The following is a 16,031-nucleotide window of genomic DNA, read 5'->3' as shown; positions in this document are numbered from 1 at the left end:
TCGTGAGGCTTTTTTTTTTAAAGCTTTGGCTCCGGTAATGAAAGCGAAAATATAAGTAACAGGATTTCAGATTACAACGGAATTGTTTTTTGTTCCGAAAAAAAATAATAAATCGTATGTTGAAATTTGGATTCTTCTTATGAGTTTTTGAGTCTTTGTACAAATAAAAAAATTACTACCTCAATTTGAAAGGTAAAATGCATATTTTTTCTTCTTTTTGAAAAAAAAAAAAAAAAAAACAAGTAACCTGTCACATTTTTACTACATTCGAAAAGCTACGCTTAAAAAAGATCTTAGTTCAAATTATTTTGTGTTTAACCGTGCTCTTAAATGATGAACACGTGCTGCCATCTAAGCCATAAGGGTTCAAGCAGCCTGCGATAACAAATTGTAAAAATTTTCAAAAATAGAAACACTTCTCTTCAATATCTTATCTTATATATTATTTCTGTGGATTAATTTTCTGTCAGTATGCAAGATCTTTCTTATCTCTTGAAGAAATTCCTCCCTCATTTTGAAACTTATCAGGCAGCCTAATGACAAAAAATAAACTTACAGTCTAAAAATCAAGTTTTCGGAAACGCCCCTTGCTGTTGCAAAACCTTGATGCAGCCTGTAGTTCTTATGCAATTTTTTATTAAAGCAAAGTTCTAATACAATTTTCCAATTTTTTGCGTCGCTTTCGGCAAGAAAAAAAATTAACATTAACCTGTGTGTGTGTGTGTGTGTGTGTGTGTGTGTGTGTGTGTTTTTTTTTTTTTTTTCTTAAATAAAGCTTAAAAGCACTGGACTTATTTGTTCGGTTAAATTAAAAAGTTTTTTTAAGTAGAGCGTTCGGCTATAAACTATCTGAACTTCGGGCACGCTCGGGCTGTCCGACATTATAGCAAATTTACATTAATATTACGCATTACATGTACTCATAACATACAACAGATAACACACGTAATAAAATAAATGCAGTGGGAGTGCTATTTGGTGTTTCGACTCCTTTATGCAGGCTACAGTTATCATTCAGATAAATTGACTGTTAATTAAAGGGTTCTCTTCCTTTTTTTTTTTTTTTTTTAAAGCTTTGACTCCGTCCGGACCACTAAGCAGAATGCAAGCATAAAAAAAAAGTATTAGATTTACCTCCAGGGAATCCTTTTTGTGCAGAAAAACATTTTCATTGCATTCTGAAATATAGATTATTCTAATAGCAGTGTTCGACCTTTTGTACAAATGAAAAAAATACTACGCCAAATTGAAACTACGAGTTTCACCCAGTAAAACTTTAATTATTCATTTGAATACGATATAAAACATTCTAATTATTATCAGCTTCATTAGTAAGAAATCATTTTCTACTCCTCTGCTTTCGGCTGGAAAAAGAATACATTTTGTCTACGTTCGTAAAATTACACTTAAAAAACGGACTCACTTCAACTGGTTTTGGTTTTGAATTTTAAGTGTTCGATTAAAAGAAAAACATATGCGGGCATTTAAGCTGTGACGGTTAAAGCAGCCTGCTATGGGAAATAGTTCAATATTCAAAAATAAAAACACTTGTTTTCAATCGAATTTATTACTTCTCTAGAATGTTTGTTTCAGTCGCTACGTGAGATCTTCATCATTCTTTAGTCAAATTCCATGTTTTACGAATAATTTTAAATCGTAGCACGCTGGCTGATGATAAAACATAGACGGTCTTATTTATTTTTCGGCAAAAAGCTTTTTCGCTGATTTTTATTACTCATTCCTTCAATGAATAGCATTCGAAAAGGAAGGCGCAATTGCTAGGTTTGTTGGAGTGTCGTGCTGTTAATCAGAATGGCGCCAGTTCGAATCCGTGCCAATAAATCTCTTTAATGTTTCTTTTTTTTCCGTCAGATGCTCACATGGGCAGGACTGTATTTGCCACAATCTGTTTTATAACATGCAAAATTACTGCGTTTTCACGAGTCACTCAGTCACACTTTTAATGATATTTATGTTTGAATTGAAAATATGTACGACCAAAAGGTGAGCGATGATCAAATTATCACGACGTTGTATTTAACTAGGTTTTGTTACTGATGTCTTCAAATAACATGCCTTCTATTGTGTGCTTTCTTTTTCCGTTTACTTTTTTCGGTTCTACTTCATAATGTTCTCTTTTTTTTTTTTTTTTTTTTTGGAATTTTTAAAGTGCGAAATGCCTTATGAAGCGATTCGAAGCACAGTGCTGAGTTCCGCACGGGTCGACTAGTATGTCTTTCATAAGCCTTTCGAGCCCTGGAGAGAATTGTCACAAAATCAGGACACTTCGCGGCATTTCTCGCCAATTCTTGCGGCACCTAGTTCGCGAATACTTCGCTCAAAAGGAAGTTTCGTGTTGTAGAGACCAGTAGTGGATCTACAAGTTTGGAGACCGTGGCAATACATCTTCTCGGAGTTCCTTTATCTTTCACAGAATTATGTAAAACATTTATCATGCGTATTTTTCAATCCCTTTCAATCCCCCCCCCAAATTGCGGCCTTTATGGATGGGACCTTTATCGGCCCCAACCATAGGGGCCGCAGCTTTTGAGCCCCTATGGTTGTGGGGGCCCCTCGCAATTGCGATGGTGAATCCGCCACAGGAACATACTAGATTTTTCTATGAGCAATGTCACTGATGTCTCCTATCTTACTTAGCAACATATTGGAATATCCGATCCTAGCAATAATAGGGCAGTGAAGGGTTTTCTCAGATTATTTAAAACTTTTAATTTTTCTGAAAACAATCTATTTCATACAGTTGAGTTATATAAAATTTTAAGTGAGTTAGTATATATTCAGCAGAAGCTAACTGCAGATGAAGCTAAGTGACTTCGAATCCAATTCGAACTGACTAAAAGCTTTAAACTCTGTTAACAGAGTTAAAAAGGATCAAGTTGACAAAATGCAGGTATTGAGAAAAAGTGCAGCCATTGGCAAATCTATTCCAAATATTGAGCCAGGACTGCTCAGCAAAAGGATACTCTTACGTTTCTCTGTAAATTCTAATCTGCAAGCTTAAAGAATAATTTCAGTTACGCATACCATGTCTCCACTTGATCTAGACTCCAGAGACTTAGCTGTTGAAAAAGTAACAAATCATGATTGGCAAATGGAAAGAGTACTTTAGATGGCAAGTATGCAGAATGCAATCATCTGTAGCAATGAAAGTCGCTGAGAGTTTTCACTTCTTATTGGCAAACAACCCTTATATTTTTATACTGAAATAAACAGTGTTTTATAACTTCTTGGGAAGTACTTAAACGCAAATTGCCACTCTTCGATTTATGTAACACAATGCTGACATATTAATTGAAAAAACTGCAGTGACCTTGGCAGAAGAAGCTACAATTATTATTAAAGATACCGATATTTTCGTACGTTCGATATACCAAAATATACACGAAATATTTCTTTGCTGTAATGTATACTTTCATGAATGTGTGTTTCCTGGTACTTGTTGATTCAACATGTTCTCTTGGCGTAAAATGATACCAAATTTATTCTCTTTACACATTCTTCTCGCAGATTCAGATACGATAAGCAAGCTCCATATTTTGTAAGAGGGAATCAGATATCAGAAGTGTTTCGACGTGGTTTGAAAGGTGAGAAATTGTTTTCTTGATTTGTTCCATTTGGATCAGAAACGTCAAAAAGGGGGACCTCACAAAACATTGGCACCGGCATGAAAACATTGGTATCATTATGCAGTGGAAATCCGAGAAAAGAAACTGTGAATCTCCTAAGATATAACCTCTACTTGAAAGAAATCACAACAGCCAAAATAATTCAATATTTCAAGTTAGCCACACCGTTCATCATCTTCTCCATGTATGTACATTAACAATGTCTCTGTTAGAAAATTTCTTACACCAATATTGCCCTCTAAGGTTCAAAAACAAAGTAAGAGAGCAACTGTAGGCTATAACAAAGGTCCCCAAACTGGGTGCCGCAGCATCTTGGGATGTCAAATCTAGTGGCAAAGTGTGCCGCTCAGTGTCCATGTATCAATATACAGTAAAATCCCTCTAATGCGAACATTAACGGGACAATTTTTTTTTTGTCCTGCAATAGGGAGGTGTTCGCAGGACAGGGGTTTAATAATGTTATTTGAATTGGAACTGGGGAATTGAAAATAGTTCGCGTAAGAAGGGTGTCCGTTAGGAGGGGTTTTACTGTATATTAATGTATTAATCCTTATATATTATTTCTGTAGCTTGTTTTTGGTTTCTACGCCAGATTTTCCTCAATTCTTGATCGATTTCTTTGATTTACACCTTATTTTAAAGCTTGTGGTGCTGACTACTGACGAAAAATAGACCCACGGTCAAAAAATTGTTTTTTTTTCAGCCGAAAAACCTGTTTTAAAGAACCAGAATGAGATTTTCGGTTTAACTCATAACTTTAACTTGCACTATAACCGACAGAGCTGAATAGCTTGATAGGCAGAACGTTCCCCTCGTAACTAGGAGAATGCGTGTTCGGACCCACGTCCGGACAATCTGCATCAAATAAATTAGAGAAATATCGTGCATTACATGCACATTGCACACTTAATTAAGTGAATAACAAATCTGAGGGAATAGAAAAAATGAGTAGGAAACGCACTTTGCTGTTAATAAAACTTGATGTGGTTTTGTGCTAAAGTACTTCTGAATTGTACGGGTTTTTTTAAAAAAGCTTTGGCTCTGGTAAGAAAATTAAAGCATAATGTAAGTGAAAATATAAGTAACAGGTTTAAGATTTCAGACTACAATAGAATTGTTTTTTGTTCAGAAAAAAATAATAAATCGTATATTGAAATATATATTCGTCTAATGACTTTTTGACTCTTTGTACAAATAAAAAAATCACTACCTTAATTTGAAGGATAAAATATATATTTTTTCTTTTCTTTTTTTTTTTGCAAAAAAAAAAAAATAGCTTATCACATTTTTACTACGTTCGAAAAGCTACGCTTAAAAAAGAGCATAGTTCAATTTTTTTGTATTTTAACCGTGCTGTTAAATGATGAACACGTGCTGCCATCTAAGTTATAAACGGTTCAAGCAACCTGCGGTACCGAATTGTAAAAATTTTGAAAAATAAAAACATTTCTCTTCAATATCTTATCTTATATATGATTCCCCCCTCATTTTAAAACTTATCAGGCTGGCTAACGACAAAAAATAGACTTACGGTCGAAAAATCAAGTTTTTAAAAACGCTCCTTGCTGTTTCAAATCCTTGATGCAGTCTGTAGTTCTTATGCATTTTTTTTTAAAGCAAAGTTCTAATGCAGTTTTCCAATTTTTTACGTCGCTTTCGGCAAAAAAAAAAAAAAGCCTGTGTGTGTGTGTTTATATTTTAATAAAGCTTAAAAGCACTGGACTTAGTTGTTCGGTTAAATTGATAAGATTTTTTCGGTAGAGCGTTCGGCTATAAACTATCTGAACTTCAGGCAAGCTTGGGCTGTCCGACATAATATCAAATTTATATTAGTATTACGCATTATATGTACTCATAACATACACACGTAATAAAATAAATGCAGTGGGAATGCTACTTCGTGTTTCCACTCCTTTATGCAGGCTACAGTTATCATTCGGATAAGTTGACTGTTAATCGAAGGGTGTTCTTCCTTTTTTTTAAGCTTTGACTACATCCAGATCGCTCAGCATAATGTAAGCATAAAAAAAGCATTAGATATACCTAAAGGAAATCCTTTTTGTGCAGAAAAACATTTTCATTGTATTCTGAAATGTAGATGTTTTTAATAGCAGTTTTCAACCTTTTGTACAAATGAAAAAAAATACTGCGCCAAATTAAAACTACGAGTTTCACCCAGTAAACCTTTAATTATTATTCGCGCGAATACGATATAAAACATTAAAATTATTATCAACTTCACTAGCAAGAAATCATTTTCTACTCCTCTGCTTTCTGCTGAAAAAAAAAAAAAAACATTTTGTCTACGTTCGAAAAATTACACTTAAAAAATGAACTCAGTTCAACTGGTTTTGGTTTTGAATTTTAAGTGTTCGAATAAAGGAGAAACACGTGCGGGCATTTAAGTCGTAACGGTTAAAGCAAACTTCTATGTGAAATAGTTCAATATTCAAAGATAAAAACACTGATTTTCAATCTAATTTATTACTTCTCTAGAATGTTTATTTCAATCGATACGTAAGATATACGTCATTCTTTAATCAAATTCCATGCATTACGAATAATTTTAAATCGTATCATGCTGGTTAATGACAAAATATAGAAGCATGATCTTAGTATTATTATTTTTTCTGGCAAAAAGCTTTTTTGCTGTTTTTTACTACGCATTCCTTCAATGAATAGCTTTCGAAAAGGAAGGCGCAATTGCTAGGTTTGTTAGGGTGTCGGGCTGTTAATCAGAATGGCGCCAATTTGAATCCATGCCAATAAATATATCTTTAATGTTTCTTTTTTTCCTGTCAGATGCTCACATGGGCAGCACTGAAATTGCCACAACCTGTTTTTTTCACATGCACAATTATTGCTTTTTCACGAGTCACTACTCAGCCACTTTTAATGATATTTATGTTTGCGTTGAAAATATGTACGATCAAAAGGTGAGCGATGATCAAATTATCACAACGTTGTATTTAACGAGGTTTTGTTACTGATGTCTTTAAATTACATGTCTTCTCTTCAGCGCTTACTTTTCTTCGGTTCTTCTTCATAATGTTCTTTCTTTGAAATTTTGAAAGAGAGAAATGCCTCATGAAACGATTCGAAGCACAGTGCGGAGTTCCGCACGGGTCGACTAATATACTATATTGCAAGTAAATTAGGGTGCGTGAAAAAATTCGAATTCTTCAAAGGATGCAAGGAAGTGGAAAAGCTTGTTAACGATGGATGAGAGGGATTTAAGTGAAATGTTTCGACATATGTCCTGGTAGAGATTGCCCAAAAAGTATACAGAAAGTTAGTGATTTAGTAGAAACTGAAGAGAGACGATTATTAGAGTAATCAATAATCATGTACTTGTATGAAAAATGCAATTTTTTTTTATTTTTTGCAAAAATATGATTTTCAACACTGAATTGGTGGTTCAATGCAGTGTTGAAAATTATATTTTTAGACTTGGTGACTATTCCATTCCTTATTGTTTTTCAAACCAGTATCACAGTTCTTTTAGCAATTAATTTCGCATAATTTGATTCCTCACGCGATGCTTTAAAGACTTCTTAATTTGCTTTCAAAATGGCGGTAAAATTTCTAGTATTTTATCAACATAACGGCAAAAAAAAGTTTTTCCACCTTACATTTTTTCTAGATTTTGACATGTGTAAAAGATGCCAGCAACGAACTAAAAATCTCAATCCCTTTTGGGGAGAATTAGTTCCATCTATCGCCTACTTTTTGCATTGTACTTCTGCACTAAAGTAGTAATTGGTATCTCGGAATGATATCCACATCCCAATTATTACAAGGAAATACAATTTGGTATTCCGTGCGCATTACTCGGAAAACAGTGCCATAAATATCCCTCACTAGCAAGGAAAGAAGCTGTGATAATAGCAGAAAGAAAGAAGCAATAATCTACTCACTTATCCGAGACCCAGAGTCCTTTATAATTGCGGGAGATCTTCACAGAACTTTCCGATCGTTGGATATCTGCTTGCCAAATCTGGCAACTAGACGAATGGAGGCCTTCAGAATCGGACAGCAGAAGAGCTACGGTGGTAACGAGAACTGAAATGAAAAGGCACAAATGAGGGGGGAGGGAAACGATTGACAAAATGAAGTGAATTAGTTGGCAGTTGTAATTTCCCGGCCAAGAAAGTTTAGTGCAGAAGAAGGAAATAATTGTTGTTCCTGACTTTTAACGCTTGATTATCCATTATGGATGAGAACTTATTATGAAAGGCCGTTCGTAAATTAGTTTGATATTTAGAAGTAATTTACGTGGGCAGACTGTTTATTTAGCCCGACGATAAAAGTTAAGCTGCCAATGGATTCAGTGGTTAATGAAAAAAAGTACTTCTTACAGAAATAATTAAATTTGAACATAATAAAGCATTCAATAAAGCAGATCAAATGTCACTAACTATTAATTAAAAATGGATTCAAGTACGTTACATAAATTGTTCATTGAAACAATCAATTACTTACACTGATCACTGATGCCATTTCGGCTATCGAGGAGGAGGGGGAGGGGAAGCAATAAATGAACGAAATACGATGTTAGGACCCTTTGAATACGAAAGTAACAAGACAAGTGGACAAAAATATATTTTCCCACCGACCCCGTTGAATGTTATGTCTGCCGTACGGGGAACAGTACTCCAGTTAGCAGTATAACTCCGTGCTCGACACAAGCAGTCGCCTACAGCAGTGGCTTCCAACCTTTTCCCCAAATTCTTATGTACTTACAGATGGGTAACAAAGTACGAACATCCAAAGGCATAGTCGATTTCAAAGAAAAAAGCGAGCATGCGTCACCTAGGGGTTATAAAAGGTAAGGTATCAGTAGCTCATCAGCAGTAAAATGTGTTACATGCATTACCACACTCCCTGAAAAAACCTAATCACAGCTGACGGGTCAGAATTCGAAAAAGACATGATTGTTGGATTGCGGGGTGCGTTGGTTTTCTTGTGCCGAGAACAACCAATTACACTCAATGGCCAATGAATTAAAAACCTCTGAGAGAAACTTCTTGCCTTACTCGCACCGTGCAAGGGTTTGGAGGGAGTATCTGATATGTAGTATGTTCTGCTGCCATGGAAGTTGTGCCCTGGTGTTTTTCGAGGGTTGATGGCGACGGATACTTCATGGACGATAATGCAACTATACATTGTGCCAGAAGTGTTTAAAATTGGTTCGCGGCATCAGTCTGATTTCCAACACCTTCCCTGGCCACCGCATAGCCCGGATCTTATCACCGTAGAAAATGTGTAGGATATGGTTTAAAGACGCTTCCGACAGTACTCTCATCTTCCATTTAATTTACAAGATCTAAAAAGCTGCATGGCCAATGCACTGTATTCTCTGGATGTAAATGCCAACAAAAGGTGATCCAATGAAATATTAATCTTGGGTTTCTAATTCTAAAAGTGAAAGTAATCTTTATCACAGAAAAAGTCAGAGATAAATATCATCTCCAGGATCCCATTTCAGCCAGAATTGTCCTAAGGGAACTTCATGCTTTGAATATTGGCAGAAGACTTATGAGATTCCAAAACTACACTGGTGTGCAAAAATTAAGGACGAAGTCGAAAAATTAGCATATCAGCTAAACGAAGAGGCAGAGCGGACAGAAAGACCAATCAGACAGATTAAGTAAGGTGATGTACGGTAGCACATGCGCAGATATACAGGCAGACGTAATGGGGGAGTGTTTGAGTAGTATAAAGCATGTTGTCGGTATAAGATCAGCAGGGGTCGAAGTAGTCCTATATATCCTATATTTCCTATATTTTCAAAAAAAAAGCATCAAAATCGTCCTATATTTCCTATATTCTTATTTTTTACCCAATATATCTTTTAAAAGGAACAGTAAATAAACTTTCTGATATCGGATTTTTCGTTGAAAATATGTGCCCAAACGAATTTCAAGTTAAAAAACTCACCTGACTGAATCCTACGACAGGCATCTTCACTCATTGGCTACAGCAATGTGACGTCACTCTATAGTAGGTGGAGTTTCGAGAACTAAATCTTTGCGTTTGGGGGGGGGGGGGAGGGCAACAGCCATTTGTTTTGTTTTCCATCATGGTTTTCATTGGTATATTGGTATGTGTTGTGTTCAGTGCATTTTCTGATCGGAATGTTCTAATCTTCTTTTTGCAATCTTTTTTTTTTTTTTTTTTTTTTTTTTTTTTTTTTTTTTGGGGAATTTTGGGATTGTGGAATGTTAGTTCCTTATGATGTTAAAACGTAGTTTGTGGTAATAAGTGGAATTATAATGGCGAAATCGCATCGCTCAACAAAATTTCGTGTGGAGTGGTTGAATCAGGAGGACATTAATTGTACAAATTTAGGTACATGGTGCACTAAAGGAAAAGATGATTTTGCCGCTTTTTGCCATTTTTGCAACTGTTCAGTGCCCATAAGCAATAGTGGATTTTCGCAATTAAGGCTGCATGCTAAAACATTTAAGCATAAAGAAAACTCTGAAAAACGTCAGAAGGATCCTTCTCAAACTCTGTTTGTTCTTAATACAAGTGGTAAAGGGTTCAGTTTAGATATAAAATCAAAGAGCAGTGGAATTAGTACTTGGGTCATAAGTGGGAAAGAAAAAATAAAAATTTATCTTTGTTCAAATTTTGTTTAGTTATTTAGTCTGTAAAGTACACTTTTTTCAAAAATATTTCTTTCAACTACAGGAAAGTCATTTCAGATGTAAGTTATAATTTTGTTTGAAATTTTTTTTAAACGAAATCATTGATAAGAATAACTAAATAATATATGATATGTATTTCTTTTTTCATAGCAAAATTATTCATATAATGTGTCCTATATTTGTCCTATATTTTTTGTGGAAAATGTCCTATATGTGACAAGTCGCTCACTTCTACCCCTGGATCAGTATTTCTGACAAAGAGATTGCACGCCTTATAGCAGTTAAAATCACACCGAGTTGCTGCCTCAGCGAGAAATGGCGAATAATCAATTTGTTAGACGACATCTTGATGATTTTACCCGAGGTCGAATCATTGGGAAGTTGGAGGAAGACCGCAGTGTGACAAACTTGGCTGCAGAGTTCGGAATTCCTCACAGCATCGTTTCACGACTTTGGAGACAATTTCAAACTACAGGAACAACTATCGGGGGGTTCAGTAGTGGTCGTCCACGAGGAACCACACCCGCAGATGACCGGTATATTGTCTTACAGGTCAGAAGGAACAGGCGTCAGACAGCGGGAGAAATCGCTAGACACACGACACAGGCGACTGGACGACCGATATCGCGTTTTACCGTGGCCAGAAGACTGCATGGTGGTGGTCTGTTTGCACGACGCCCTATACGGTGTGTACCTCTAACGCCTGCCCATCGGAGAAGGCGTTCTCTGTGGTGCCGGGAACACCGAAATTGGAGAGACAATGAATGGGGACGAGTACTCTTTACAGATGAGAGCAGATTCAGTCTGAGTAGCGATTCTCATCGTATACTCATCTGGAGAGAGCGGGGAAGCCGCAATCATCCCTCGAACATCATTGAAAGGGACAGGTATGGAGGTCGCGGTATTCTCGTTTGGAGAAGCACCATGCTTGGTAGTCGTACAGACCTTCACATCTTCGACGCAGGTTCAGTCAACGGGATCCGTTATTGTAACGAGATTCTTCTTCCATATGTGCGTCTTTTTAGAGGCGCTATGGATCCGCAGTTCCTTTTCATGGACGACAATGCACCATGTCATGGCACAGTAGCTGCCGAACAGCTCTTAGAGAGTGAGGATATTGAACGCATGGATTGGCCGGCACGATCTCCGGATCTCAATCCCATCGAGCATGTATGGGATTTTCTAGGCAGACGCTTGGCAGCTCGTACCTTACCACCAGTAACGATTCGGGAGCTTCGATTGGCGCTGCAAGACGAATGGGCAGCAATGCCTCAACAACTCATTCACACCCTCATTCTCAGCATGGGCAGACGCTGTGAAACCTGCCTAGCAGTCGGGGGAGATCATATCCCCTACTAAAGACCGGATGTTTCTTGCTGGACACCCATCACAGGGATGTTTCGGCCTTCAGACGCATTGCGCTCCATTCTACTTTTTCAATAAAGCTTCTTTTTATCCCTCTGATTTCTCTTTTAGTAAGTGTTGCTTACATTACACATGTCCTTACGTATTGGGGATCTTACGGTATTAAATGTGTTGATTTGGAAAGATTTGGTACAAAGTTATATTGAAAAAACCGTCTCGTCCTTAATTTTTGCACACCAGTGTACATGTGACTTTACATCACATTTTAAAGTGACACCAATTGAGCAAAACACACAAAAACTGACTTTGAACAGTGGCAATATGTCATCTGGTCTGATGAATTAATTCTATAACCACATCAGACAACTGGTAGCTTTTATAAGTATATAAAGCCAAAAGATTTTTCTTTTCTCCTGATTGCCTCCTTTAGACTGAATCACAGAGGAGGTTTCTTTGTGGCATGACTTCCAAAACTTTATAGCTTGCGGATCCCTTTCATCGAACAATATTCAGCGCGAACCCCTTTTATTAGAGTGAATGGATACTTTTGGGTAATTTAACTTAGTTAAATTAACTATTGCTAATTTGAGAGGAACGTTGCTGTTTAAAAAACACTGGGTAGGTAGTTCATAGTGCAGAACTTTATTTAGAATTTCTGGAGTACGAAAATCAGAGTGAACAGACGGATATCAGTAGGTAACAAAATCATTAAAATTCAAAATTGAGCATCGAATTAATTGTAAGACTGACACGTTGTTTCAGCTAGCACAATTTTAATACATCGGGTTTAATTTTGGTATCCGGGGTCGAATGTCAAGTTTAGCATATAGACCGCTTCGTTATTTAGTTTTGGTGGCTGCATAGATGGAAAATACGGATTCATAAAAGTAAGTTGTGACGAATGAAAGAATTGAATCGAATGAAGAAATGCTCGTTTTCAACCAGTATTTTGTATTTCTTGTTTTTAAACGCAAAAGCATATTTCAATATCATTTTACGATTTAAAATTTTTCTTCTCAAAGTTGTCTTGATATGGTCTTATGCTGCTTGTAGCTCTACTTAGCAAAAGGTACCAGTTGTTCACTATGTCAATGTACTTGAGGATCAGGAGTATCGTTTGTGTTTGGAATCTATTTCCAGGAAAACGCCCTCTTTATCAAGACAATAAAGCTGCTATCCACACTGCTAAAATCATCCAAAATGGTTTGAAGAGTATGAGGAGGAAATAGAATATCTTGCTTTGGCCCCCTCAGTCTCCTTCCTTGAATATTATTGAACATTTGTTGGGATATTTGGAGTCAAACCTATGAGCTAGTTTTTCTCCACCATTGACACTTTTGGATTTGGAGGCTCTTCACCCTGCAGAACGGCTTCCTACTCCATCAAATTCTGTTCAGGACCCCAATAATTACCCCCCCCCCCACGTCATACACAATCCGTTATTAAGTCAAGAAGTGGTCCAACACCCTATTAATGAAGTTTCTCTCTTATTTCATAGGTGTTCGTATTACGTTGTCACTCATCTGTACTCTCTGCTCATGGGGGCTTGTCAACGTCTTCCTAAAATTGCAAGGTTAAAACAGATCTAAAGAGATTCAAAGGTAGTAAATGATTCAATTAATCAAAAATACACCAAGGCTGAAACAGATAGAATGTTTGACGAGCCACTAAGCATTTTGTTTTGACTATGTGGGCGAAAAATGTTGAAAAAGGGCATCCGTGATGGGAAGTATCACCTTTATAACCCTAAGCTTTCGTGATTAATAACAGAGTACAAATTCTCTTCCGCCAAAATTTATATTTTCACCTTTATACAATAAAACTCGCCAAATCATAACGCCAAGTCAAAAAATTTATATGATATGGGGGGGAACTTTTTTTTTCGATGTTATATACGATAGACATCTAGGCAAAGACATCTAAGTTCAAACATTGATACAATCTGATACAAAATTATTTCAACAAACTAATGTTTAGTAAGCAAACGTTAGTTTTGGAGAACTCTTATTGAAATAATTGTTGAACAAAAATAGTTCAAAGGCTGGTTCAATATCCAACGGTTTGAGTTTTACATTAGGTTCTGCATTTAATCTGCTTCTGTATTTATCTTTCAGTTGGGTCTATTGATGTAAATTGGTCATAAAAGGCCGAAGGCCATATCGTTGAAATAAGTGGGGGAATGGTGATCAAGATTTTATTCTAGATTTCAACATGTTGGAATAAAGTTTTAATTAAAAACTTCAATATTGGAAATACTTTATTTAAGAAAAAAAGTTGTTTTGCTGCTTTTGAAACATTTTAAAATCGGAGCACTTCTTCAAATTGAGCTAAAATTTTGTCTGTTAGAATTTCCATCACTTTGGCTGTGCAGGAAGCTTCCAGCACTTCTCAAGAACACGTCTGCATTAATAGCTAAGCTGGATTCATTTTATAGAATATTTTAGAAGAGCTCAAGTAAGATGGGGTAAGGTGGACATATGTAAAACTTAAGACCTTCATCCAAAATCACTTAATTTTAACTTTTAGACAGAAATCAGAAAAATGTTAGTTTTGCTCAACTTTTATTACTGTTTTAACGAAAACGGGATCAAATACAACTGAGCTTAAATGCAATATAAAGACTGAATTATTGGAATATCGTATTCCTGTAATATTTGACAAATTTTTAGTATTTTTTCTGCAACCCTAGCTTTCAATTGATTTTAGTAGAATAATTCATGTTCCAAAAAAACTTTTGTTGAATATCAAACAAAAGAAAAAGCATAGAACTAAAAGTATTTCGTATACATTGAATTAATAGATAAACAATAGAGATTTTTTTAAACTCTCTTTGGGTGTAATAATTACTTATTTCATAATTTAGGTATACACTATTCAGATTCTATATTTGGTGAATTCCAGGAAAAAGGAGACATGACACTTGAATTTTAAAAATTAATATTCTGTCACTTGCCATAAACCATTCTCTTCAGAAATAATTGAATTTCTTGAATCTCAACCTGTTTTTTCCAAATAGTTTCATGACTTTCAGAAAATCAAGTCAAAATCAAGTTTTCTCCTTGTGTTTTTACAGAGAAAAAAACCTCATTTTTGTTATATACTGTAATTTCAAACTTGTTATCTGCATATAATCTTTAGGTTAACTTTTATCTTTTGAATGTCTAAAGTTTTTGGTAAGTAATTTAAATTTTCTTTTTTTTTTTCAACCATGAAATAGGTCTATTACTAAAGTGACAATCTAAGGTCCTTCCGTTACCGAAATACTACATCGCAGTTAGTTGACCTAGAACCTATACGGTAGAGAAACTAATGTTTTCTAATGCAAAGCAGAATTGTGTCCATGTCAAGGAGGCATAATTTTTAATGTATATATTTAATATATATGGATTTTCATAAAACGGGAAGGACAAAAAAATACGGTAACGGAAGGACATTTAACAATAAGATGGTACTGGGTAAAATTTTAGAATGCTATTATAACACAAACTATTGTTTAAAGTGAATAGTCACATTTAAAACATATATAAGTAATATTTGTTCAAAAATTATGTTTGCTTTTATTTAAAAAAACTTTTATTTATTTTTTTTTTTTTTTTTAAATGTTTCGTCGTGGTTTTTTTTTTTTTTTTGTATGCGACGAAAATTATTAAAACTACACTTAAAAACTCCTAAGCATACAAAAATGATTTTGGTATGACATGTTTGTAAAATAACAAAGCAATTCAAGCAGAAACATTTGCTTAAAAACTTGAACTTTATATTGGAACTATACAATATTGAAACTGCTTTCAGATTTGTTTCCACAACTCACAGGAAAGGATTGTAGAGAGCATTGGTTTAACCGTTAAACGTTAACGAAGCGATCAGTAAATTCAAAGATCAACTTTCAAAATGATGAATTAATATCCATTCTCATCCTGACACAAAATATGCACTATTTGAACCCTGTGACAAGTTATGTTATTGAATATAGTAAGTGCGTCAACAAATCGCAGGAGATTTCCTTTTTTCCTAGAAGTCAACAGACTGAGAACAGTTTCATATAAGGTTAAAAATGAAGATACAGCTGAATCAAAAACACCAACAAATCATAAAAATATGCCAAAGGAATCATTCACGTTTGGACAGGTTATTTTCGTTGAATGCAAGGGAAAGAAACTAACAAACAGCAATGTTGGACAGTAACTTCATTTAGAAGATGAAGGAATAGAAATATCTTGTTTGAGGATGCATAATAATGTGGGAATGACCTTTGTGGTTCCTGAGAAAGAAGATAAATATTCTATGGATTCTGATAAAATTCTTGAGTATTTAAAGAAGTCGAAATTGTAACATATGATTCATGCATTAGATATCGTTGTTTCAG

The 16,031-nt window shown here is 35.3% G+C and overlaps 1 protein-coding gene across 1 annotated transcript in view; it reads right to left on the bottom strand.

The window, feature by feature from the left end:
* The window catches only part of LOC129223998 (protein APCDD1-like), a 51,587-nt gene that overhangs the window by 26,917 nt on the left and 8,639 nt on the right, over positions 1–16,031 (bottom strand). The window contains exon 2 of the mRNA XM_054858391.1: positions 7,565–7,709. Within this exon, the coding sequence (XP_054714366.1) occupies positions 7,565–7,709 (145 nt within the window). The remainder of the gene's footprint in view (positions 1–7,564; positions 7,710–16,031) is intronic.

This window comes from Uloborus diversus, chromosome 6, assembly GCF_026930045.1.
Source record: "Uloborus diversus isolate 005 chromosome 6, Udiv.v.3.1, whole genome shotgun sequence".
In the NCBI taxonomy this organism is placed as follows: Eukaryota; Metazoa; Arthropoda; class Arachnida; order Araneae; family Uloboridae; genus Uloborus; species Uloborus diversus.
The sequence above is the reverse complement of the archived record's forward strand: the minus strand, read 5'-3'. Positions and strand labels throughout refer to the sequence as shown.